Source organism: Heteronotia binoei, chromosome 3 (genome assembly GCF_032191835.1).
Source record: "Heteronotia binoei isolate CCM8104 ecotype False Entrance Well chromosome 3, APGP_CSIRO_Hbin_v1, whole genome shotgun sequence".
NCBI lineage: Eukaryota > Metazoa > Chordata > Lepidosauria > Squamata > Gekkonidae > Heteronotia > Heteronotia binoei.
This window is the reverse complement of record NC_083225.1, coordinates 58,541,342-58,566,365: the sequence shown is the minus strand read 5'-3', so window position 1 is coordinate 58,566,365 and position 25,024 is coordinate 58,541,342. Positions and strand designations below refer to the sequence as shown.

At 42.9% G+C, this 25,024-nt stretch overlaps 1 protein-coding gene across 1 annotated transcript; it reads left to right on the top strand.

The window, feature by feature from the left end:
* The first annotated feature begins 54 nt into the window (after positions 1 to 54).
* GTPBP6 (GTP binding protein 6 (putative)) lies at positions 55 to 22,742 on the top strand. The gene is made up of 10 exons (XM_060233896.1): positions 55 to 494; positions 7,204 to 7,341; positions 8,283 to 8,353; positions 10,335 to 10,465; positions 12,197 to 12,267; positions 13,582 to 13,740; positions 17,032 to 17,240; positions 19,284 to 19,432; positions 20,642 to 20,794; positions 21,551 to 22,742. The coding sequence occupies exons 1-10, from the start codon at positions 116 to 118 to the stop codon at positions 21,708 to 21,710; spliced, it is 1,620 nt and encodes a 539-aa protein (XP_060089879.1). The 5' UTR covers positions 55 to 115; the 3' UTR covers positions 21,711 to 22,742.
* Positions 22,743 to 25,024: the final 2,282 nt, after the last annotated feature.

Genomic DNA, 25,024 nt, shown 5'->3' with positions numbered 1-25,024 from the left:
TGTATCAAAGGGAAGGAGGAACAACCAGAGCGGCTTTTGTTTCCTTGGGGACTTGTTTTGAGCGTGGACCCCAGCACCTCGGGGGACTGAATGAGTGTTACACAGAGAAGTCCTGATGGGTTCTCGATGGCGGCAGCTGCTGCAGCTGCATCGCGGATTCCGAGCCCTTTCTCCTTTTGCGCCTGCTTGCTGTCTGGTGCCTAGCCCTGCCAAGTTTTTGCATGCTAGTGTCGTCAGCTACCGCCTCCTGGGGTCAGGCAATGGGCCCACTGGACGAAGGCAGGATAAGGATGGCGGTAGATGGGGAACAGGAGTCGGTGACGAAGAGGAGGGAGAAGAGGAGGAGATGGAGGAAGAAGGAGACGGAGAACTTGAAATCGAGGATGACGAGCTGCTGGAATCGGCGCTGCCCTCTTTGCCATTTGGCGTCCAGCGTGTGTTTGTGGTGCATCCAGCTGTGAAATGGGGACCAGGCAAGGCTCGGCTAACCACAGGTGTGATGCACATTGTCAGACAATGAACACTTGTTTGTAGCCAGCTCTTATGAGGCTTTCTCCATGGCAATTATAGGTTTAGTTGTGTTGTGTGAATGCTAGTGTCAGGTGGGGAAATTGTTGCTGCTGAGTTTTATGCGCGCCACCTGAACCGTTACTCTATCTTACAGAAGGTGGCAAAATCAAAACGGTTGATTTCTGCATATGGTGCGGTTATGCACAGGTAAAAGTGAACACAGCCTGGTGCAAGGCACTGTTGCCTTGTGCAGAGAAACTTGCAGGAATGAATCTGGATTCTTGAGTGTGACACAGGTGTTTGCATGTCACCATGTGCTTTGTCCTGTATTCTAGAGTTTTACCCAAAATATATCCTTGGGGGGGGGGTCTTCTGTTCAGTGAAAAGTGCACTGCTGTTGGTATTGAAGAAGGAACACAAAACAACCTTTTCAAGTTTTTATGTTGACACATCTGCCACTGTATTAGCAGTCTGGAAATCCTCTCAACAGGGAAAGAATGACCATTTAACTTAGGGAAATTTCCTGGTGGGCCACTATGGTTGAAGACTGCTGGGATCTAGGAGCAAGTATAACCAAGTTCTAACCGCTCTTAGAGCCTCAGGGTCCTTTGGCTTAGTTGTTGATGGTGATTGGTGTCCTGCTCTGTAATGTACTGAAGTCGGAGACGTTCAGATGGCAACATGCTTTATTAGCGAGTACATCACAAAGACAACATGGGGGCGGGTCCCCTGTTATATACATTTCCCAAAACAACCTTCATCCTGGTCAGGTCCAACCCTGGCCAGTTAAACTTCCCGCTACTGATCGTCATAGGCGGGCTGCGTTCGTCCGTTCCAGGCACCGCCCACAGGTGTGCTGTGCTGTACTTTCCGGGACAAACGCCAGACACAACACTTCTCCCCCCCTAGTTCAAGATACATAGTCTTTCAAATGAGCAGGCGGCCGCCGCTTTCTGAGCGGCTGCCGTGGTTTGATCTGGGGAGCTGGGGTTCTGTAACCGCTGGTTCCTCGCTGTGGGTCGCGGTCGGCGAACATTGTCTCAATCCTGCGGAGATATCTCCTCCGCCCTGTAAGGCTCCTTCACCAGCGACTCCAGCGAGCTCGGCAGGGTTGCTTCCTGCTGCGGCCCCGTGCTCTCCCTGTTCCCCACTCCCCCTGGAGGAACCGGCAGGGTGTGGCGGCGGAGTTGGACTATGTGTCTGCAGAGGAGCTTCCCCCCTTCTGACGAGACCTCATATGAGCAGGACCCGGTGAGCCGCAGCACCCAAGCTGGTATTCACTCCAATTCACTCACAACGTTTTTGGCATAGACCGGATCCCCCGGAAAGAACCCCCTAGTGGCCTCCCTGGTCTCGGGGGAGCTGCAGAGGTCTGGGGCCCTGTCAGGTTGTAACCTATCTAGCCGGGTAATTAATTAACCGCCTGCCCATGAGTAACTCGGCAGGGCTGACATCCGTAGCCGGGTTGGGGTTGATCCTGTTCCTAAACAGGAGGGCGGACTATGCAACCCAGAGCCTCCTTGGTTGTGTGAACCATGCACTCAGCTTGGCCATTAGTGACCGGGTGAAAGGGAGTGGACTGTATGTGGCGGATGAGGTACCTATTCAGGAATTTCTGGAACTCCCAGGAGGTAAACATGCTGCTGTTGTCCATCACTACGGTGTTAGAGATTCCATGGGTGCAAAAAAACCTCCACAAGGCTCCGACTGCGGCCGTGGTGGAGGTGGAAGCGACTGGGATGACCTCCAGCCTCTTTGTGTAAGCATCCACCAAGATAAAGAATATTTGCCTCTGGAATGGCCCTGCAAAGTCTAAGTGTAGCTGGGACCATGGCACCTGATTGGATTCCCAGCAGTGAACAGGGGCACCGGGCGGATTCGGCCGGGACTCTTGGCAGGGCGGGCACCTCTAACCCACCCCTCTATCTCTTCATCCATTCCTAGCCACCATACATAGCTCTGCACCAGAGCTTTCATACACACTATCCCCGGATGCGTCTCATGCAAGGCTTTGAGCACTTGCTTCCAGAGTGGGGGAGTGACCACCACTCTGCTGCCCCAAAAAATACTGCCTTTGTGCAAGGAGAGTTCATCCCGGCGGGAAACAAACAGTCTGAATTCAGCGTCCAATTTGCCCATGGGCCAACCCCTCTTCACCCAGTCTGAAACACGTGTAAGGATGCGGTCTCTGCTCGTGGACCTGGCTACCTCTGCTGCGTGGAGGGGCCGCTCCAGCAGAGACTCCAGGAGCATCACGTGGTGGGCTGGGGCCGGATCTGAGTCCATCTGCGGCAGCGGCAGGCGGCTGAGGGTGTCTGCGTGGCCCATTGCCTTGCCGGAGCGGTAGATGAGTTTGTAGGTGTATGAGTTGAGGTAGTCATTCCACTGCAGAACCCGCTGCGACAGGATCTGCAGTGTCTGGCGGTCTGGGGCAAGTAGGCCGAGCAATGGCTTGTGGTCTGTGACAATCGTGAAGCGCTTACCATACAGGTAGTCGTTGAATTTGTATATGTGCACCACAATTGCCAATGCCTCCTTATCTATTTGGGCATAGTTGCGCTCAGCCTGGGTCAAAGAAGAAGATTTTGGATTTATATCCCGCCCTATACTCTGAATCTCAGAGTCTCAGAGCGGTCACAATCTCCTCTACCTTCCCCCCCACACAACAAACACCCTGTGAGGTAGGTGGGGCTGAGAGTGCTTTCATAGCAGCTGCCCTTTCAAGGACAGCTTCTATGAAAGCTATGGCTGACCCAAGGCCATCTCAGCAGGTGCAAGTAGAGTAGTGGGGAATCAAACCCGGTTCTCCCAGATAAGCGTCCGCACACTTATCCACTACACCAAACTGGTTCTCAGTGTGAGAGTAATAGGCCACGGGGACCTCTCTCCCATCCAGGAGTTGGTGGCCCAGGACAGCGCCCACTCCATAAGGGGAAGCATCGCATGCTAAAATTACGGGGAGGGACTCGTCAAAATGGTGGAGTGCCGCTATCAAAACGTCATTGAAAAAGGGTTGTACTCTGGGAATCCCTTTAAGGAGAGAATCCATTAAGCTTTGGAAAATTCCCAGATCCAAACTGACCCCAAATTGTAGCCTCCGCACCTTGAAAACACCCCGGTGTGTAACGATGGTCTGCCGTTTGCTCATCCATCGGAAGTTGTTGGTATGCTTGGGCCAAATCCAACTTCCTGAAAATCTTGGAACCGGCCAGGGAGGCTAGGACATAGCTGACCACCGGGACAGGGTATGGGTGGTCCTGTAGTGTTTTATTAATTGTGCATTTGTAGTCTGCACAGATGTGCACATCCCCATTCAGCTTGACTGGGGTGACTATGGGGGTTTCCCAAGTGGTGTGGGAGACGGGCTCTAGCACCCTCTGGGCCATGAGGCGGTCCAGTTCGGCTTCGATTTTTGGCTTAAGTGCAAATGGAACCCACTGAGCCTTCAGCCTTAAGGGCCTAACCGTGGGGTCCAGGTGCACCGCGATAGGTGGCCCCTTGTACGTTCCCAGAGCCCCATCGAATGCTTCCGGGAACTCCCAGCACATTTGGTCAAAATTGTGGGCCTGTATGTGGTCAGCCCCTACAATTTTGATGCTCAGGGGCTTAAACCAAGCCAATCCCAATAGGGTGGTGAGCCAGCGCTTCACCACAAGTATGTCCAGGGCCCCTTTAAAATTTTTGAACTCCACCCTAACTCTGGCCCACCCCATGATCTGCTCTGAATTCTTTTGAAAGTCGCACAATATGAACTCCGTGGGCCACAGGGCTGACCGGTTGTGGGGGCAGAGTTTACTGAGGGTCTTCTCCGAAATAATGGAGATGGAGGATCCCGTATCCAATTCCATCAGGCAGGGACCCCCCTCAATCAAGACCTGCACTTTGACCTTGTCAGGGTTGTCCTGGGGCAAGTTCATTATCTGGATGCTGTTTGCGGCCGTCATGTGTGCGTCTGTCGAGTTGTGATGTGCGGACTGGGGCCTCCTGTTGGATCTGGACCTGCAAGCTCAGTGCCAGACCCAAAAGTGGCCCACTTTTCCACAGCTTCTGCACTGCCCATGATCAGTTTGGTGTCTTCAGCCTGCTGCGTGGCTGGTGTCGAAGCTGATGTGCCCCTTCCTCATTGGCACCATCCGAGATAGAGGCGGGGCAGCCTGGTTCACAGAACGGCTGGTGTGCGTCTGTTCGAAGGCGGTTGCCTGTCGGAGTGCTTCCGCGAGGTCAATGTCTTTGTCCTCATATGCTAGCAACTTTCGGCGCATTTTCTGCTCCCAGACGCCCACCGCAAAACAGTCCAGCAGGATCTCTTCCAGGTCCCCCATGAAATCGCATCTCAGGGCTAATCCACAGAGCTCTGCAAGATACTCAGTGGCGGACTCAGCTTGTCTCTGCTGTCTCGTGTAGAATGCATGCCTGCGTGCGGGACGGGACAGCTGTGGTGCCATGTGGTTAGTCATCGCCTTGACCAGCTGGTTGTAGGTTGACCCTTGCAAGGGTGGTTGGCGCGATGAGTCGCGTCATCAGCTGGATGGTCTCCACCCCGCACGAACTCAGGAGAAGCGCCTTCTTCTCTGCCACTGCCTCCATTTTGTGCAGCTCTATGTAGTAGTTGATCTGGTCCACCCATGATTCCCATAAGTCGGGCCGGGTGACGTCGAATGCCGGTAGGGTTTGTCCATGAGCAGTAGCCATGACCTCGGCCGCGGAAGCACTAGAGCTCGGATCGCAGGGCTTGCGGGCGGCTGGGGGGTGCTCTCTGCTCACCGGTATCCCACCTTCATCACTAGTGTAATGTACTGAGGTCAGAGACGTTCAGATGGCAACATGCTTTATTAGTGAGTACATCACAAAGACAACATGGTGGGGTCGGGACCCCTGTTATATACATTTCCTGGAACAACCTTTTTCCTGGTCAGGTCCAATCCTGGCCAGTTAAACTTCCCACCACTGATCATCATAGGCGGGCTGCGTTCGTCCCTTCCAGGCACCACCCACAGGTGCGCTGTGCTGTACTTTCCGGGATGAACGCCAGACACAAAATGCTCTGTTGCCAGTTTTCAGGAGAAAGCAGACAGTGAACGAATACTTGTTATTCACATATCTGAACATAGTAACTTCAGAAGCACCAGATTGTAGTGCTGTGGGGTAACTCAGCTTAGCACACTCCATGGCCATTTTCACTCCTCAGTTCATACCTGCCACTCTCAGCCACTTTCAAAATGAAAGCTTTGAAACATTTATGAATGCTAATTTCTATGCTTTAAAACAGTATTCCTAGTGCTACACTGCTCTTTGGAGGGAAATGTGTATCTGGTTTATAAATGTATACATATCTTTGATATTTTAATCTGGGTTTGTTTTTGTTCATTTAAATATTATACTGGTATGGATTATGGATTATATGGCTGCTAACAGACCGGCACTTTGGGCCAATTTAGAGACGCCTCTGAAATCGACCCAAAAAATCCCTCCAGATGGCCACATCTGCTGCCCATCCCATACTCACCCCAGGCTCCTCAGAGTGGCTCAAAAAGCTACCACTTTTAAGGTGGTAGCCAATTTTTAAGATGACCGCTAGTCGCCTCCTTGCCATCTGGAAGCGGCAGGGTGGAAGGGGGGCGACTCAGCGGTGTGAAAGTGCCAAGTTGCTTCCAGCTTTTTTCCCCCTTAAAAACTGTCGAGACCACTTGAGCGCTTAACTTGTGGGGGTGGGGGAAGAGCCGCCTGGCTTCTGAGGCGCCTTCACATCTGGAGGTGCCTGGCAGACCAGATGCAGGCACTTTGCTGGGGAGCATGTGAAGGCTTTGGGATGGCTCTTTTTAAGTCGGCCAAATGCAGGACGCCTCCCAACCACCGCAAAATGCCCATCTGTTAGCAGCCTATATGAACTTGTTGATTAGTCTCTGAGTTTTCAAATTTTTATTAAGTTTGGGTATGAAAAGGACGAATAATTCGGGGATACAGAAACAAAAAAGACGAAGAAAAGGAGGGAGGGGGAACAAGATAGAAAAACAATAGACAGAAAAAAGCAGCGAATGTATCAGTTACATTTCTACCTCAAAGCATAATACCAAATACTTTCTACCTGCAAGTCCTTGAATTTTAACCCAATATAACCGTCAAATTCTACAGTCTTATTATTTCATTATATACTTTTTACTATTGTATTGCTTATAATATAAATTCAAGCTATTCATCTTCAGTACATACAAATGAGAAAAGTAAGAGAAAAAACCAACAATCACAAGATAGAACTAACTGGTTAACTTTAGCAATATTAAAAATAAAAACTAATTAGTTAATTTGACAATGTTGAGAGTAAACATAAGCAGAAAAAATAAATATAACTTCTTTATCCTTAATACTAAGTTAATTATTTCTAGCAGAAGAGAGAGAAGAGAAACAAAAAACACAGTACTTTGTTTCAATATAAACAGATTCTCAAGTCAAAAGTATCAGGAGCAGATCTTTAAAAATATAAAATATCTATATTATCTACTTTATTATAAATTGACCCAAATTACCCGTTTGTCTACTTCAAATATTTAAGATATTTAAGATTCCTTAAAAACTTTTGGAGATTATAACTGAACTTATTGATTAATATCACCTGTTTTGTATTATAATTGAATGTTTATGGAAACCTATCGTGTAATTAGGACTATGCTAATATCTTGCTTTATGTTGTTACAGCTGAACTTCAGCTTGCTGAGGCTGTTGCACTCATAAATACCATTCAAGATTGGACGGTTATAGATAAAATTATTCTTTCTACAAAAAATGCTGACCAGCTTCTTATCTTTGGTAAAGGGAATTTCCAACTTCTGACTGGTAAGAAGAAAATCCAAGTTCTGAAGCAAGTTTTTCCCTGATATTAGTTTGCAGTTGTGCATCATGTATTCCTGTCAATAACTAATGTTACAATAGACTTAACAATCCACTTGACTCTTGCATTACAGACTACTTCAAACAGTTATATTGAATATCCACAAATTAGAATGTTTTACAGAAAGCTGTAGGGTTCTAGGTAAATAACTGGTTGTGAAATATGTGAACAAGTTTAACAGGTTAAGAATCACAGACATTCAAGCTTGCCAATGAAGTATCTATGAATTAGAGATTAGTTTAAATAGTGCATGTAATGACAGACTAAAGAGCTGCTTTGTTGAGAGAATGTATTCTGTTGATTAGTTATAAAAGAGCAAACAGTGTAGTGGTTGAGAGTGGCAGGCTCTAATCTGGAGAACTGGGTTTGATTCCGCACTCCCACATGCAGCCAGCTGAGTGACCTTGAGCCAATCATGGTTCTTTCAGAACTCTCTCAGCTCCAACTGAGAGACACACTGATAGCCCCAGAGACACACAGTTTTTGTATATTTTCTTTTTGTATATATTGGTCTTTGCAGTGAAATCATTATATAGTCTTCCCAATGTTGTTTGTCAAGCAATATTTATTCCATGAACTTCAAGTATACTATTGCAGGCTGCTGTCCTATACACACTGACTTGAGCACAGGCACCATTGAACTCAGACATTTAGGATTCAGGATTTTCTCTTGATATGTGAGTGAAAAAAGAACTTGACTTTGACTGGGTATGTGAATTGTCTCTAAGGATGAGCTGTGTGAAGAGAGAGCATACATACTCTCTTGATGTCTGCCTATATCTTTTCTGCAAGCAAAGAACGCAGCTTTTCAGTACCATTAGTTCAGTGTTAATAGTATCAATGCTAATAGCTCCAAAATGGTATATCTTAACAATTTTCCTTTCAGACAAGATTAAAGAATTGTCACATATATCAGCAGTCTTCGTGAATGTAGAAAGACTCACTCCTCGTACTAAGGTAATTACAAAATTTGATATTAAAACAAGTATGCCTTCATGTTTTGAAGTCTGCGCTTGTAGTGTGTTTTATCGTATCCATAAAGTAGAGATGTGCCTAAATCTGCATGCCAATGAGACACTCAAAATTAGCAGGACAGATTTAATTCTGGGTTATTATAAAATTGCTATGCAAAGAGTTTAGCACAGCAATCTATGTACATTGACTTGGGAGTAAACTCAATTGAACTCAGTGAATAGATATGATTAGAATTGGTCTATACAATAACATGAATTGCTTCACAAATAAATTACTACCAGGTTTGCATACATAGATCAAAATCTAACTATGCCCCTATGTTGCTATCTTTTTACTACTGCCCTTTTGATGATTATGTGCACAGTTGCTCTAGACCAGGGGTCCCCAAACCCTGGGCCGCGGACCGGTAATGGTCCGTGGCCTGTTAGCTACCGGGCTGCACAGCAAAAGGAAGGGCAGTAACAGCAGCAAGACATGATGCATATCAGGAATTTTTTTTCTCCTTCAGACAGCTGCTTTTGCTCCAGCTCACCTCCCCCCTTCCCTGAGGCAGAAACTGCAAGAAAAAAGGAGGAGCGGGCTGGGCTCTGCCCCCTTTTGTCTGCTCTCCCTCGCTCACTTCCTTAATGCGCCAACTGGGTGCTGCAGTTGGAGGCAGTGGACAAAACAAATTCTGACATGGAGATCTGGTCTGGCATGTTGGGGAGGGAGGGTAGGAAGGAGGAAAGGGATGGAAGAGTGGTGGCAGGGCGGCTCCAGCAGAGGAAAAGTCTGACGAGCAGGTGGAAACTGTGGATCTGTTCAGCCCACTGGCCGGAGCCTGGGCACTGAGTGAGCTGCAGCAAAGGAGCGGTAGGAAAATGGAGAGTTATTGGCTGGACAGGCCTAGCTAGTGCGACAGACAGGGCTCCTAGAGGTGTGATTTCATTCCACGGAGGGAGGGAGACTCAGCAGTGGCAGGGCAGGGGCAAACTCAGCCAGGAGAAAGATTTGGTGAGCCCAAGGTGGGGTTTTGCCCAATGCAGTTATGAAATCTTGCAGACTCCTTGCAGCCAATATAGGAGGTACTGCCTGCTACCCTGTTCCGTCTTTCTGGGGACTTCCTTTGGGTACAGTCACTTTGTGTTATATTCTTAGTCTGTTTTGGACTCTGGGTGAGTTATGCAGAGTGAGTTCTGACGCATCACACCTAAAATAGCACTGCAAAATGGACACTCACACCCCAGACTCCCAGTGTGAATGTGTGGTGTGTTGTATAATTATTTCATTATATATTACAATGTAATAATAGAAATAAAGTGCACAATTGTATCATCTCGAAATCTGCGCCCCCCCCCCTTCCGTTCCTTGGAAAAATTGTCTTCCACAAACCAATCCCTGGTGCCCAAAAGTTTGGGGACCACTGCTCTAGACATTATCTGACTGTAATGTCAACTATTTCTTTGTGATGAGTTTCCTGTTTGTGGCATGATATATATACACTTTCCACTATATGTGGCATACTGTTGTGAGTTCTCCTACCCCACATCTGGTAGTTCATTGGTGGGCACTGGGAAATGCACAGTATGATGCATCATGTTCTAGATAGTATTTGTTAAGCTGGAGAAGAGCAAGCTGGTCCTGGCTTTGGGCTCAGATAAAGCAACTCCCAGGCCAGTTCATGGAGGCAGGGTTACAGTAAAGTAAGCCCAAAGTTCTTTTCTGCCTCTTCTGCATAAAATAGATTGTTAAAGAAATAAGTGGAACAATTTTTTTAAAGGAGCAACTTTATCTCTGTATTTTAATTCTACTTGACCACTGAGACTTTGGGATTCTTGCTTCCCTGTGAAAAGAAAAGGACCTCTCACCTTAAATTATCCTGCTGTAGATACCTGTCAGGTAATGCTAATGTTATAGGGACATTTTATTAAAATTTCACATATTGGCTATTTAACAGACAATGTACAAATCTTTTTTTTTAAAGAAAGAACTTGAAGAAGCTTGGGGAGTAGAGGTTTTCGACAGATATTCAGTTGTTCTTCATATTTTCCGTCGCAATGCTCAGACTAAGGAAGCAAAACTTCAGATAGCATTGGCTGAAATACCAATTCTAAGGTATCAGAAGCAGTACAAGTAACATTTCAGTATCTTAATGGATTAGCAAAAGCAGTTCAGAAAAAGTGCTGCATTCAGATATGGTGAACAATCCATATTCTGTCATGTGAACACCATGAAATCCTTAGGTTCTTAAGCTTGCTTCCCTTCCACACATACACTCCCATGTATAGAGCAGAGATCCCTGATATAGGTAGTCTTCAGTCAAATCACAATGCCTCTGACCTCCAGATTTGGGTGCTTTAATTGTAGTTTGTCCTTACCCATGACAAAGTCCAAAGTTCCCAGATTCAGAAGCCACAACAAATTTGTAAAAAAAAATTCTGATTTCTTCATTATACCTGATTTCTTCATTACACCTCAATACAACCAATGATGTGGTTCATCTTGTTCCTCTAGTGCAGGATGCTTAGCTTAGAATAGAATAGGATGTTTTGTTTAGTTCATCATTCATGAGTGTATAAATTAATTTAAACTACCAATTGAAGGAATGTACATAGAGAAGAATTAATTAATTCCAAGTGACTAGGTGTATCTTAAGTATTCCTCTCCTTTAAATATGTCAATCATGGGCTAGAATCCTGTGAAAACTACTCAGAATTTATTATCACTGAAGGAGGCATATTGTACTTTATTTACATTGTTTATAATCTGCCTTTCTCATCTGGACTCAAGGTGGATTACACAGAGTGAGTCAATACAGTTAACAAGATGGGGTATTCAGTAAATAAAACAATAGGATTAGGGTTATAGAACCAATCAGAAATCTAAAAACAGAACTGAGGCAAAGAATATATAACATATTAACATAATAACACATTAACATGATAATATATTAACATGATAATAAGATCCTGTTTTAAGCAAGCTAACACAGTAGTATAGCAACAGTTTTATCCAAGCGACTTTGTGAATCATTTAGTATAGTATAGCTCTATGAATGACTGGGCTCCAGGCAACCTGGAGGGGACATACTGTGAGGTCTTTATTTTAATTGATCTTGTACCTAGAAGGACCTCATGTTCTCTCCATTCAGCTGATTGAAGCACAAGACCAGAAGCCTCTGTCTGTAGTGTGTAGCTTGGCATTCTGTTTTGGTTTTTTAAAATAGTTTTCTGCAAGCATCTTTAGTTGAGCATGTAATTATATATAGCTATAGATCTAAGTAGATATACATATAGATATAGAAACACACACACCTCTTACATCACATTATCATTTACAGTTCAATTTATTAAGATTACTTTTACAACTGAGGCACTCTTTCCTTTAAGGGCCTCAGGACTTTTTTTGAGCAGGGACGTGCAGGAATGCAGTTGACATCAGGGGTGTGGCCTGATATGCAAATAAGTTCCTGCTGGGCTTTTTCTACTAAAATCCTATGTGAAACAATCGTAGCATCAGGGTGTGTGGCCTAATATGCAAATGAGTTCTTGCTGGGCTTTTTCTAAACAAAAAGTCCTGAAGGGCCTTATTTTGCAAACCATGACATCTCTCAGATGGCCCTGGTTTGGAGCTGGACCCAGGCATATTTCATGATGTGTGAGAGTACCATTTGAAATTAGAGGCCTGGTGCAGTCACACAAAAGTATGCTTTGGTATTACAGAGCAGTATGTTTCACTAATTTCAATAACTTTTGAGTATTGACTTTAGCAGAATTAGGGCTATTGTAACTTAATGGTGAGACGCTTGTATGGCCTTATAATGAAAAAGTATTATTTCTTTCACAGAACTAATGTGAGAAATGAGGTTGCTCAGATGGATCAACAGAGGGGTGGATCAAGATACATTATGGGCTCAGGTAGAGTGCACTTGTTGAAAAATCTCCGGTGGACTTACATACCCAGGCAAAGACCATCACTGTTGTGATCAACTGAATTTTGAACCAACAACATCACAAAGCTTAATTTTTAGACATGAGTTTCCTTTTTAAAAAAAACTTAGGTTTTTTTACAAAATTATTTTATACATGATAATACAAAATAAGGAGATACTTATATTACTAAATATAATTCAAAGCAGACCCTTTATACAACAACTTTTTTACTTGCAGATCCTTTCAACATAACATAACAGTATGTTTTCCCATCTTTTAATTTCTTTCATATTAACCAAAGCAGTAAGCTATTTTATTTTCTTGAACCAATCCATTTTACTTGAAAGATATTTTGTCTTCCATCAACTAGCCAAGACCGACCATCCAGGCAATTGTTATCAGTTTTACTATGCCTCGTTTTTCATAATTTCATAATTGCCTTTTCTAAATCAACAGTTCTTAAACAACTTGTGCTGTGTATTATTTCAGATCTTCAAGTAGTAGTAGAGTCTTTCTGATTCATGCTTAAATTGTACCTCATTTGTAAATCCATGTATTTAGAACTGTGCTCCAGTTTTCACATACTATTTCTTCATAGGAAATGTCTTGTCATTTCCTAAAAAGGTGTAATTATAAAAAGAGTAAGAATTGGTTCTCTGAGATATGTGAGGAAATGTGAGTGGAAACAAAAGAACTGAACATCTTTTTCATTGATCTTTTTCTGAAAAATGTACATGAATACTAGAAAATGAACAGCAGAATCCAAAGAGCAATTTCTTGTAAGTGAGCCCAATTGAATAGACCTGAGTTAGAGTCTGAATAGACCTGTTTAAGATGACACTATAATACAGCAATCCTAAGCAGGTCTACTCTGAATTCTACTAGTCTATATAATGGAGCTTACTCCCAGGAAAGTGTCCTTAGGATTGCAGTGTAGGTAACAGAAGCTTTCCTAGTTACTGTAGATAGGTGTGTGCAATATATATTTTTATGATACTATTTGTCTAGTATCTTCAAACTATCAATATAAGTTATTATCACTTAGTTTTATAAGATGCTTTTTTCCTATTGTACCAAAGTTATCAATTACATAATTTAAATTGTCACAATAAGATGGAAATATGACCTGAAAAGATAACCAAGATATTTAACAAAAAGAATTACATGACCATGAAGTCATGAAAGTGGAAACTGGAAGCAGTTCAGGAATTTTTGCAAAATTCTAGTGGTACAAGGTGTTTGTTTGTTTTTTGTCTATCTGTTTCCATGTCCAAATGATTATTGCTTCATGCTTTTCAGGTGAAACATTCATGGAAATGCAGCTTCGCCTCTTAAAAGAAAAGGAACTGAAAATTCGAAGGGCGCTAGAGAAGCTCAGACAAAAAAGAACCTTACTTAGAAGACAGCGGAAGAAGCGTGAATTTCCTGTTATTTCGGTAATGGGCTACACTAATTGTGGTAGGTTGCAAGACAAAATTATATTAATGGAAAAGTATGGGCACAAATCCTCTTTTTCAATGAAAGGGCTTCTGTAAATTACCTCCTGGACTTTAAACCTACATATGTTAATGTAGGTGTAGGAAGTGATTTCTTGGTCATTAATAGAATGACTTGCACTTCTAAAACTCTTGATATCTTGGTAGATGGCAGTGCCCATTGATGTTAATAAAAATTCACAGGATTCCAAGGAAAGATAATGAAAAATTCACAAGGATTCCAAGGAAAGATAATGAAACAGCCTGTCAGATGTTTAACTTTCAAGCCAAAATCTTAGCTTGATGTTCTTCTTGTGCACTGGAGCTTTTCACCATCATCTCTCTTACTCATACCCCTGCCCCTTTGAAGAGTCCATGGCACAAGAAGCCTCAGTGAGAGGAAGAAATAATGAATCCTTCCTCCCATCATATTCACATAACCCTTTCTAAGAGAACATGGGGGTCTTTTGATTTCAATCAGAAACCAAAAGTAGAACATGAAAACATTTGGGTGCTTGAAAAGTAAAGCTTTGGGAATAAATGCCACATATTCTACAAATGGCTTCTTTACTACCAGCTGTTGCACCAAACATCACAAATTTTGTTTGCTCAAAGGAGTCTTAAAGATTCATTAAGGGATTCTTAAATCCTGATATGAAATTTTGTAACATAAGGGTATATGTTGCATGCACAAATTCAAATTTCACTCCTTGAACAATCACAAACAATGGGTACTGAACTGCTTTTGAATTCCAAGTCAGACAAACCTGGCTTAGGCTGTGAAGTAAGAATGAAGTAGTATTTCTAAGTAAGCTTTGAGCCCTTCCTCAGAATACCTTTGGCAGTAGGGAATACAGAAATGTTTGTGTCGTTTTCTGATCCTATATTGCCAATGTTGTAAGTTTTTGCCATTTTAAAAATGCTATGTGAACTTCTGATTTACCATATAGTAACTTACTTTTGGGCTGTCAAAATGTGCTTCAGGTTATGCTTTTTAGGTGGGATGTGTGTTGAGATATATATATTATGAAACTGCTGGTCAGGCATGTTTGGCAGCTTTAATAGGCAAATATTTTAATATTCAGGTGTCCTCAGTCTTCTACTGAAATACTAAGGTGATGGCAGTCAACATTTTATTTTGGCCACATGCCAGAAATAGTTGCCATAAAGCACTGTGCACAGTACCTGAGGCCACACATCTGTGAGTCTACTCTTGAACATTTAGGGTTGGGGTCCATGTTTTTGAATCTTGTTCTTGCTTGTCAGGTCAATTGACAGGGAGAACCAAATAAATGCACGTGGAGACTGTTAGTTCTGTGAAGTATAGATCTACAAATTGAACTGACTTGTAGCAAATGGCTTGCACAACCTTTACAGCTGAGCACTTGGCTGTTGTGCTATAAGAGAATTACTGCCTTTAACTCCGTGCAGTTGCAAACTTGTATCTGAAGAACAACCAAAGCAGTTCATTGGGGGGAAAGTAGGAATATAGCATGGATAACAAGCATGGCAGTAGATGTTAACAATCTTGGGTGAAGTGCTGGAAAAACATCATGGCTGTTATAGTTTGTGTCTCACTTAGGACAAGTAGAGACAGCCCTCAGGCAAGCATCTGATTAGGAAGTTGTATTGCCTAACATCCCAGGGGGAGGGGCGGAGTGCTAAGCTCTGCTGTGTGTCCTGGGAAACATAAGACAGCTCCTTTCAGTTCAGTTTGCAGCTTCCTGAAAGACACAGAAAGCTTCTATAGGCCTGTGCTTCTGCTGCTTTCAGCTTGGAGCAGCAGTACCATTATCAGCAGGCATCAGCGGAAAACATGATGGGCATGTGGCTGTCACAAGTCAAAACAATGCAGGCTAAGAAAAAGTTGAGGGCCACATGTGCTGCTAAGGGCAAAATCAAACAAGACGCAGAGAGGTTGCCCTGAGTGTTTTTATTTGTGAATAACCACCTGGATAAAAGTCACCTTCATTTCTCCCACCACCACCCCTTTCCTGCAAATCCACAGGCTGTCTTTTAAAAAAACTCTAACCACCCTCCCCCCAGCTCTATTTTCCCCGCTGAAAGAAGCAAGCAGCATATGGGTATCCTTCCGGGGGTGGGGGGAGGCTAGCAGCTCCAAGGAGACTCTTGTGGTCAGGAAGGAAAGGATTAGACCAGGGATAGCCAAACTGTGTTTCAAGAGCCACATGTGCCTCTTTCACCACTTGTGGCTCTTTCACACATATTGTGTGGCTCTCAAAGCCCCCACCACTCTGTCAGCCAGTTTGGAGAAGGCATTTGTCTCTTTAAATCACTTCTCCAAGCCACCCAACAGCTTGAAGAATGTATTTAAAGTTGCTTTCTTTCCACCTCTCTCGTCTTCCTCCCTCCCTTCCTTCTCTCAAACATCTGAAGTTCATGTCTTGAGGCTCTCAAACATCTTAAGTTTATTCTATGTGGCTCTTACATTAAGCACTCCTGGATTAGACCCTTCTTTTGCTTTCACTGTGACCCCTGCAACTTTTGTTTACAAATGTTTTTGAAAGTTCTCTAGAGATCAATTTGTGGAACTCCCAGAGTACTCTTATGCTAAGGTTACAAATGCAGCCCCACAAAGGGCTTTGCCTTTGCTATCAAATGCCACTGTCTACTTGACATTGGTGAGTGGCTGAAGGAAGCAGGACATTGTGCTAGTTGTTTTGTGTTGAGTGGCCTGCTGCACTTGAATACATGAAACTGCCTTATACTGAATCAAACCCTTGGTCCACAAAGTCAGTATCATCTATTCAGACTGACAAAGTTAGTATCGTCTACTCAGACTGAAAGTAGCTCCTCAAGGTCTTTCACATCATCTGCTGCCAGATCTTTTAACTGGAGATAGTGGGAATTGAACCTGGACTCTTCTGCATGCCAAGCAGATGCTCTACCACTGAACCATAGCCCTTCCCATTTTCTACCACCAAAACCCATGGCAAGGCTCACAGACCCCCCCCCCCCACTGGCCTCGGTTGTCTTCTCAAGTATAAATGTATGCTTACTCTTAATAACTGGTGGGGGTAGTAAGGAAGCCTCTAGACAAGGAAACGAGTGACCACTCCCTGAAATCTTGTTTGCAGCACTGAAATTATGTGTTCATAGGCATGTAGATGGTAGATAGAAAAGCCAGCTATTAATCTGAGGTGAGTTTGTGCTGTGAATTTTGTATATTCTGTTATCTCTTTTATAGTAGCAATTCAGTTTATGGGAATCGGAGTGTTTGGTTCATGTCTTTTATCTCTTTGACTTCTGTTAGGAAAAACTACTCTGATCAAGGCCCTTACTGGAGATTCAGGATTACAGCCTCAAGACCGACTGTTTGCCACACTGGACATTACAGCTCATGCTGGCTATCTGCCATCACAGCTGACTGTTCTTTATGTTGATACTATTGGATTTCTCTCTCAGTTGCCTCATGACCTTATTGAATCATTTTCAGCTACACTAGAAGACGTAGCCTGTTCGGTAGGTACATGGATGGATTCTAAAAGCCAAACATCACATATCTTTTTACGAAAAACCTGGCCTTCACATTGGTGAAAAATATTATGATCCCAGTGCATAATAATAATAATAATAATAATAATAATAATAAATTTTATTTGTACCCCGCCCTCCCCCGCCGAAGCAGGCTCAGGGCGGCTAACAATACGGTGACCAATGGTGCACCAACAATAAAACAGTTACACTAGAAACATTAAATTAACATTAAACTAACCTTAAAAGCCTGAATTAAAACAATTAACTAAAACATTTTATGACGCTATCCTTGACACTCTTCTAGTTGATGCTGATGGCGGATTTTCAGTTATTCATAAGCTAATTTAAAAAGGGTGGTCTTGCAGGCCCTGCGGAACTGATCAAGGTTCCGCAGGGCCCGCACCTCCTCTGGGAGTTGGTTCCAGAGATGTGGGGCTGCGGCCGAAAAGGCCCGAGAGCGAGTATTCTGTAGTTTAATTTGTCTTGGCCCAGGGGTAGTCAGTCTGTTCTTTCCTACTGACCTCAGTGCTCTCTGGGGTTCATACGGGGAGAGACGGTCCCTCAGGTAGGCTGGTCCTCGGCCATATAGGGCTTTAAAGGTGATAACCAGCACTTTGTACTGGACCCGGTATACAATCGGTAACCAGTGCAGTTCGCGTAGCCCCGGCCGCACATGTTCCCATCTTGGGAGACCAAGTAACAGCCTGGCCGCCGCGTTCTGCACTAGCTGTAACTTCCGGGTCCGGCACAGAGGCAGCCCCATGTAGAGGGCGTTACAGTAGTCCAATCGTGAGGTGACCGTCGCATGGATCACCGTTGCTAGGTCCCGACGCTCCAGGAAAGGGGCCAACTGCTTTGCCCGCCTCAGATGGAAGAAAGCTGACTTGGCAGTGGCTGTTATCTGGGCCTCCATTGATAATGAAGGCTCCAGTAAAACACCCAGACTCTTCACCTGCTGCGCCGCCTTTAGCTGCACACCATCGAAGGTCGGGAGGGATATTTCCCTCCCTGGAGCGCCGCGACCCACACAGAGAACCTCTGTCTTTGCCGGATTCAGCTTCAGCCCACTCAGTCTAAGCCACGTTGCGATAGCCTGTAACGCCCGATCCAGGTCTTCCGGGGGGGAGGCGGGCCGGCCGTCCATTAGCAGATAGAGCTGGGTGTCATCCGCATATTGGTGCGCTTGCTTCTGAGTATTCATAGGCTTCATTTTGATTTGTCCAAAACCAATATTGAGTGCCTTACTGCACTCATTTCAGCACTCTCTGTACTGAACATGGGCTCTCTAATAATCTTATTGCAAAGTACAGGCTTTTTATCTGTTTGTGTGGACAACTTCTGCGTGGAAAGGACTTTAGACACACAGTTCTTTTTTGCAACAGAATATTATCATGATGCCATTTTGAACCGACTCTGAATGTGAATTCATGCTAGTAGTTCCCATGTCAGTAATACAGCATGGCCAATGGTTGCAAACTGACTTCCAGAAAAGGATGCTGATAACCATGGAGGTCACAAGTAACGAATGCCTTGTAAGAATAGTTGTGTGACTTTAAAAGCAAGATGGAAAATGTTTTCCATTTGTATGAGTTTGACACTGGTAACATCTGTGAACATTTTCAAATTATTTTCCCTTTTGTTTAAAGACTTCTCTTTAGCTTTGGAACAAGAAAGCAGAGTTTAATTTTCCTTAGCATCTATAATAAATACGTTAGAGAGGAAAACAGTTCCTACTTCATAGCATGGAAAGGGATCCTACTATCAGCCTCAAGTTCAGTTTTAGGTGTCTGCCTTGTAAGGTGGTAAAGGTAAGGTAAAATTAGATGCTGTTAGCTGCTCAGGGCGGCTAACAGCATCTAAAAGTAAACAATACAATAATAAGACATTAAGTTAGCATTAAAACATAATTAAAATAATTAATTAATTAATTAATTAAAGCTGAACTTGTTTTATTTTGCTTTCTTGTATCTGTTTTAAAAAGCAGAGAAACCTGATGCATGCATTCCTGCTGTCTGTTTTCTTTGCTAGGATTTAATTGTCCACGTGAGAGATATCAGCCATCCAGAAACCAGCCTCCAGAAGGAAAGCGTATTGTCAGTTCTCAGGAACCTCAATATTCCCAGCCAGCTACTGGAATCAATTATTGAAGTTCACAACAAAGTAGATTTGGTAGACAGGTAAGAGGTAGAGAGGACCTTTTTGAAATATCATTTCATTCCATGTTTTAGCCAGCCCAGTCCACAGATAAAATCAGTTCAGAGTCTTCAGAATAAAGTCCCTTTGTGTCGCACTATAACAAGAGTCCAATTTTTGTCCCTAAGTTAAGACATTCATATTCAAATCACTAAGACAGGATAAATGCAGAATGACATTTATTTATCCTTTAAAATATTTCTCCCTCAGCCATTCGCTTGTGGCTCAAGGCAGCTTATAATTCCAAAATTAAAAACATACTGTATAGCAAAAACTCCAGTTACACCCCTCCCCAAGAAAATGTCCACAGTTTAAACCCATTTCAAAGCCCATGGAAATGAAATGGTCCTTACAGGCTTTTTTATGATTCAGTGATTTCCTTGAGTTTTAAATGTGGTAAAACGTGAGCTTGGTCATGACATGAAATTCTCTTTGGCTTGAACACATGAAGCTGCCTTATACCAAATTAGACCCCTTGGTTCATCAGTCAGTATTGTCTACTCAGACTGGCAGCAACTCCCCAGGGTCTTTGACAGAGGTCTTGCATATCACCTACTACCAGATCTTTTAGCTAGAAATACTGGGGATTGAACCTGAGACCTTCTCCATGCCACGAAGATGCTCTACCACTGAGCCACAGCCCCTCCCCAAACAGGTTTGTGAACAGCCTGCTTTTTCTATACACCACAAAAAATGATTCACATCTGCACTCAGAAGATGAAAAGATAAGAGACAGTCCATAAAGTGATTGTATCAACTAATACAATCTTTAAAGGGGAGACAGAGCTGCTGTAGTAGAAAGGTGTTGTAAAAGAAAAGGGATGCTTTAGTATTATTGGCATGCAATACCAACAAGATGAACATGCAGAAAGTTGAATTCATATATGAATATTCCCACCCTTCTCACTCTACATGGTGCCCATGAATTATCCCTGATACAAAATTTCCTAAAATAATATCATGGCCCTATATGCTAGAACATTTTCCTCCAGTTGGGCATTAAATAATACAATCATCCACAGGTCGCCCCCACCAAAAAAAATTATTTCAGAATGGCAGAAAGATGAAATGCTTGCTGTGAAGCACTATTTTGTCTCTGCCGTTAGAAAGCGCAGTTTACCCCCGCACTCCTGTTTCTCTGCTTAGTTGCTCTTTGCACTAAGGTTGCCTTTCTGTCTGTTGTTTTCTCCTAGCTATCAGTCTACTGAATCAAATGCCATAGCCACTTCTGCTCTCTTGGGATATGGATTAAACAACTTGAAAGAGGAAATTGAGAGGACAGTTTTGAAAACAACTGGAAAGAACATTGTGACCATTCAAGTCAATTTAGCTGGACCTCAGCTCAGGTAAACAACAGCTAAAACTAGCCAGGGGACAGGAGGGATGGCAGTTCTGTAAGTATCAAGATTCTATTTCTCAGGCATAGTGGAGCTTTGGGGGGTGGGGGTTGAGCAAAAGATTACATATCCTGCATCATGATCAGGGCCTATGTCTAAACCTGGCATAATTCAGCAGTGCACTGGCTAACAAAGCTGGCCTGGTGCAGCATTGTTTTATTTTTTTATTTTACTTCAAATTTCTATCCCACCCACTCCGCAAGCGGACTCAGAGCGGCTAACAATCAATTCCATTTCTCTACTAATCATGCTGGTTGGCAGTATGTTTCTGGGTCCAATTTAAAATGTTAGTTTTGACCTTTAAAGTCTTAAAACAGGGGTCAACAGCCTTTTTGTATTTGCCAGCGCCTTTGAAATTCTGACACAGGGTGCTGGGTACATCCACAAAATGGCTGCCATCAGAGGCAGAGCCAACCACAAAACGTCAAGAAATGAGGTCATGCATAATATTAACAGTAACTCTCCAGCATTTCAGTCAGAAGCTCTGTATAACAGGATACTTTTAAAAAGAGCATATTATTTAAAAATATTTTCTTGCATATACACAAGTCTTATCTTCAGTCGTGCAGTGAAAATCCATGTGTTATAGAGGCAGCTGCGAGAGTATAATTCTAGTCCAGTGAACTTAAACATTCAGTTCACATTTCAAAATACAACTGTAGCAACACTAAACTACCAGACACTGACTATGTTTTATCATTTCAGTTGGCTTTACAAAGAAACAACAGTGCAAGAGATGGAGGTGAATCCTGAAGACAGTACAGCCAGCGTGGAGGTGATTATTAGCAACTCTGCATTGGGTAGATACAAAAGACTGTTTCCTCTATCACGTTGTTCTTCTGTGAGAAAGAAGAATCTTGACTAACAGAAGAATATTTTTAACAGAAGTAAAATGCAGAGTACTCTGCTACAATACAGACTTTCATCCTATTTGCTTTGAACTGGTCACCATGTGTTTGTCATGAAATACTGACTTACTACCTCTGGAAGGAAAATCATCACAATACAAAAATGTTACAAAAATTTCAATGTTTGCTTGGAGTTGCACAAAGGTATTAAAGATGTTTTGGCCCCAAATTTTAGAGGTTTCAGCTCCATCTGTAGTAAAAACATCCATTCTCCATTTGAGAGCCAGTTTGATATAGCAGTTAAGTGTGCAGACTCTAATCTGAGAGAACCAAGTTTGATTCCCCATTCTTGACCTTGGATCAGCCACAGGTTCTCAGCAGAGCTGTTTTCTCAAAAGCAGTTCTCTGAGAGCGCTCTCAGCCCCAACTACCTCACAGGGTGTCTGTTGTGGGGAGAAGGGAAAGGAGATTGGAATTATACTCTTAGAGTGGTTTACAATCTCTTCTTCGTCTTCTCTGCAGTATGGCCAGTTCTTGAACACAGGCAGGGCTGGTTATCTATTATTTGTTCCCTGGCTACTTTCCTTCACTTTATAAGCAAACGGAATTTATATAGGAGAAGATGAAAGTATGCCCACTGCACAAATGCTGAAGTATAATGTACAATAGAAGAGTGAAAATATTTTTCAGAATTTTTTTGAATATAGATTTTCTTCTATGTCTCATGACTGTGGCATGCAATACTTTCTTGTTTGTACAGGAAGTCCTGGGCTTTTTTAGCTACAGCTGTGTGGGCAAATGCATCAACCAAAACCAAATTAAGAATGCTAGCAGCAATTTCTTTGATCCCCGCAGAAAGTTGTATTGTGTGGATCAGTTGTAAGGGCATAAAATATACTGGGCTTTTTACTTCATTGATTTCTACAGGCCAAGAATTGTGATAAGAGACTCTGGAAAAATAACAAACTCTAGTAGACAAGATTGTTCTTCTTGCAAGGCTGTGTTTTGCTAAATGGAAGCTTCTAAAATAAATAAATAAATACCTGAAAGTATAGTTTCCACTAATTATCTGTGCATCCATCACCTGATCTTAGAACATACATGACAACTGGAAGTGCACATCTCTAGCACTTCTCCAGAACCAGGAGTGTTGTTCTGTACACAGTACACATAATTTGGTACCTTCCTTTTTATGTACTTTTTAAATAAACAACGCTTTTCTCTGTATGTGATCACCAACTGCAAATGTTGGGTTGGTTTGCTCAAAAAGCTTTATCAGTTTGCTGCTGCAAGATTATTCCAGAGTTCTAACAGTTATCTATAGATCTAAAAATCAAAATATCTAAGCAGTGTTTTATTTTGCACTTTCTGACAATTTTTGACATGCAGCTACTGCTGCTGGTTTTTCAGATCACTACTCCTACAAGCTACCATTTCTAATTAAAACATCGACTGTCCTAGGTATTCTTTTTGTGAAGGACTTACACAGCAAGACCTTCTGTAGGGTTTCGATATTCAAATCAACTAAACCTCAGCTTTCTCCCACTCATTGACAGACTTTAAAAGTTACTCTCTCTTGTGCCTGGAGTGGGATGACATAGATATACTGCACTGGAAGGAAGCAAGCTACAACTTTATTAATGACATTCCTCAGGTTTTTGGTGCACAACCTTCACCTTTTCTGCCTCTTGGGGGTAACAGCGAGCTGTTGTTAGGGTTGGAGGCAGTGGAAACCGCTACTCCTAGCCATCACCATCCTCCTGCAGATGTGGCTGTCCTGCACATTGAACGTGCACCATCTCAGATAAAATACAAAGCATTTTTTTTAAAAAAAACCAATTTGGCTTTACATTCCTGACCCTTCTCGCTGCAGTCAAAAATCATGGAGTCTGTAAATGTGTAACTTTTATTCCTTTTAAACCGCACACATGTTGTCCATGAATGGACTTGCATATGAAAGCATTTTGCATGTTTGAGTTTTGGGAAAAGGCAAAACTTTGTTTACTTTGCAGATCTGCTAATATTTAAAGTGGGAAGAAAATAAATTAGACTAGACATGTCCAAGCCACCCCCATGCAGTCTTGAGTAGTAATGGAAACCAGGAGATATAAATCTTCTGCACCATGCCTATAGTGAGCAGCCTTTGTTAAGAGATTACAAGTTTGATTACTAATAGCAGCAAATGAATTGGTACCCATAAACATTTGATAACAGTGAAAAACAAGCTCATTAAAACAGCAATACTGTTTCACCCCAGTATTTAAAGGCTGTCACAATAAAAATTCGATCATTAGAAACTGTTTTCTGTAGGCCAGTAAACATTTAGATGGTGCTAATTAATCATGATGCTCATACCAGTTGCAGATATACTTTTTCTATCCTATATTCCAATATAAAGGCCTTCTACTGTAAGAGGGGGTGCAAAGGCCAAATCTGCCTGTGCCTTCATGGGGTGCTCCTCTAGAGCTCCCTTCATAACTTTGGGTGAGGACACTGAAAGGTTCCACCACTAGAAATGGGGAATTTAAAAGCCCCTATGGGGGAACAGAGCAGTTGCTTCTACCAGTTGATCCAGCATAAAGTGTATCTGGGCACTATTCTTTTTAATAAAACATGCCATACAGGAGAAGAGACAAAATATATCAATACACACTTAAGAGATAAATTTGGCTCCATAATACATCTGACAAGACTATTTGTTTTACTTCATAAATGCTATTTAAATTACAAATACAGTAAACAGACATTAAACAATTACACTGAAAAACTATAGTTTACATCCATTCTCAAAGCTCAGAGCACTGGTTTTTCTAGTATGGATCCAGCAAGGGAGGTGAGGCTTCTCAGCTGGCCCCAGTCAGTCAGTGCATGCTCACAAACCCTTCCATTGACTGTCAGTGGAGAAAGGACTTCTTTAGAGTACCTTTTCTCAGAGCAAGAGGATACACAACCAGCTAAATTGTTGTTCTGTAGTTACTTACATAAGTGCCATCAAGTCACAACCAACTGACAGAAACCTCATCAAGTGACTTTTCAAGGCATGAAGCAGAGGTGGTTTTTGCCATTGCCTTTCTCTACCATCTTCCTTGGTGGTTCCCCTTCCAAACACTGATCCTGCTTAGCTGACAAGACCAGGCTGTACCACGTTACCTTTCTTCCTATGTTCTATGGGGAGGGACGGTGGCTCAGGGAGGGACGGTGGCTCAGTGGTAGAGCATCTGCTTGGGAAGCAGAAGGTCCCAGGTTCAATCCCTGGCATCTCCAAAAAAGGGTCCAGGCACATAGGTGTGAAAAACCTCAGCTTGAGACCCTGGAGAGCCGCTGCCAGTCT

Coding starts and splice junctions, on each gene's coding strand:
- GTPBP6 (XM_060233896.1), top strand. CDS start 116: ATGGGTTCTCGATGGCGGCAGCTGCTGCAGCTGCATCGCGGATTCCGA. Junction 8,354..10,334: donor GACTCACTCCTCGTACTAAG/GTAATTACAAAA, acceptor TTTTTTTTAAAG/AAAGAACTTGAAGAAGCTTG. Junction 12,268..13,581: donor AAGATACATTATGGGCTCAG/GTAGAGTGCACT, acceptor CATGCTTTTCAG/GTGAAACATTCATGGAAATG.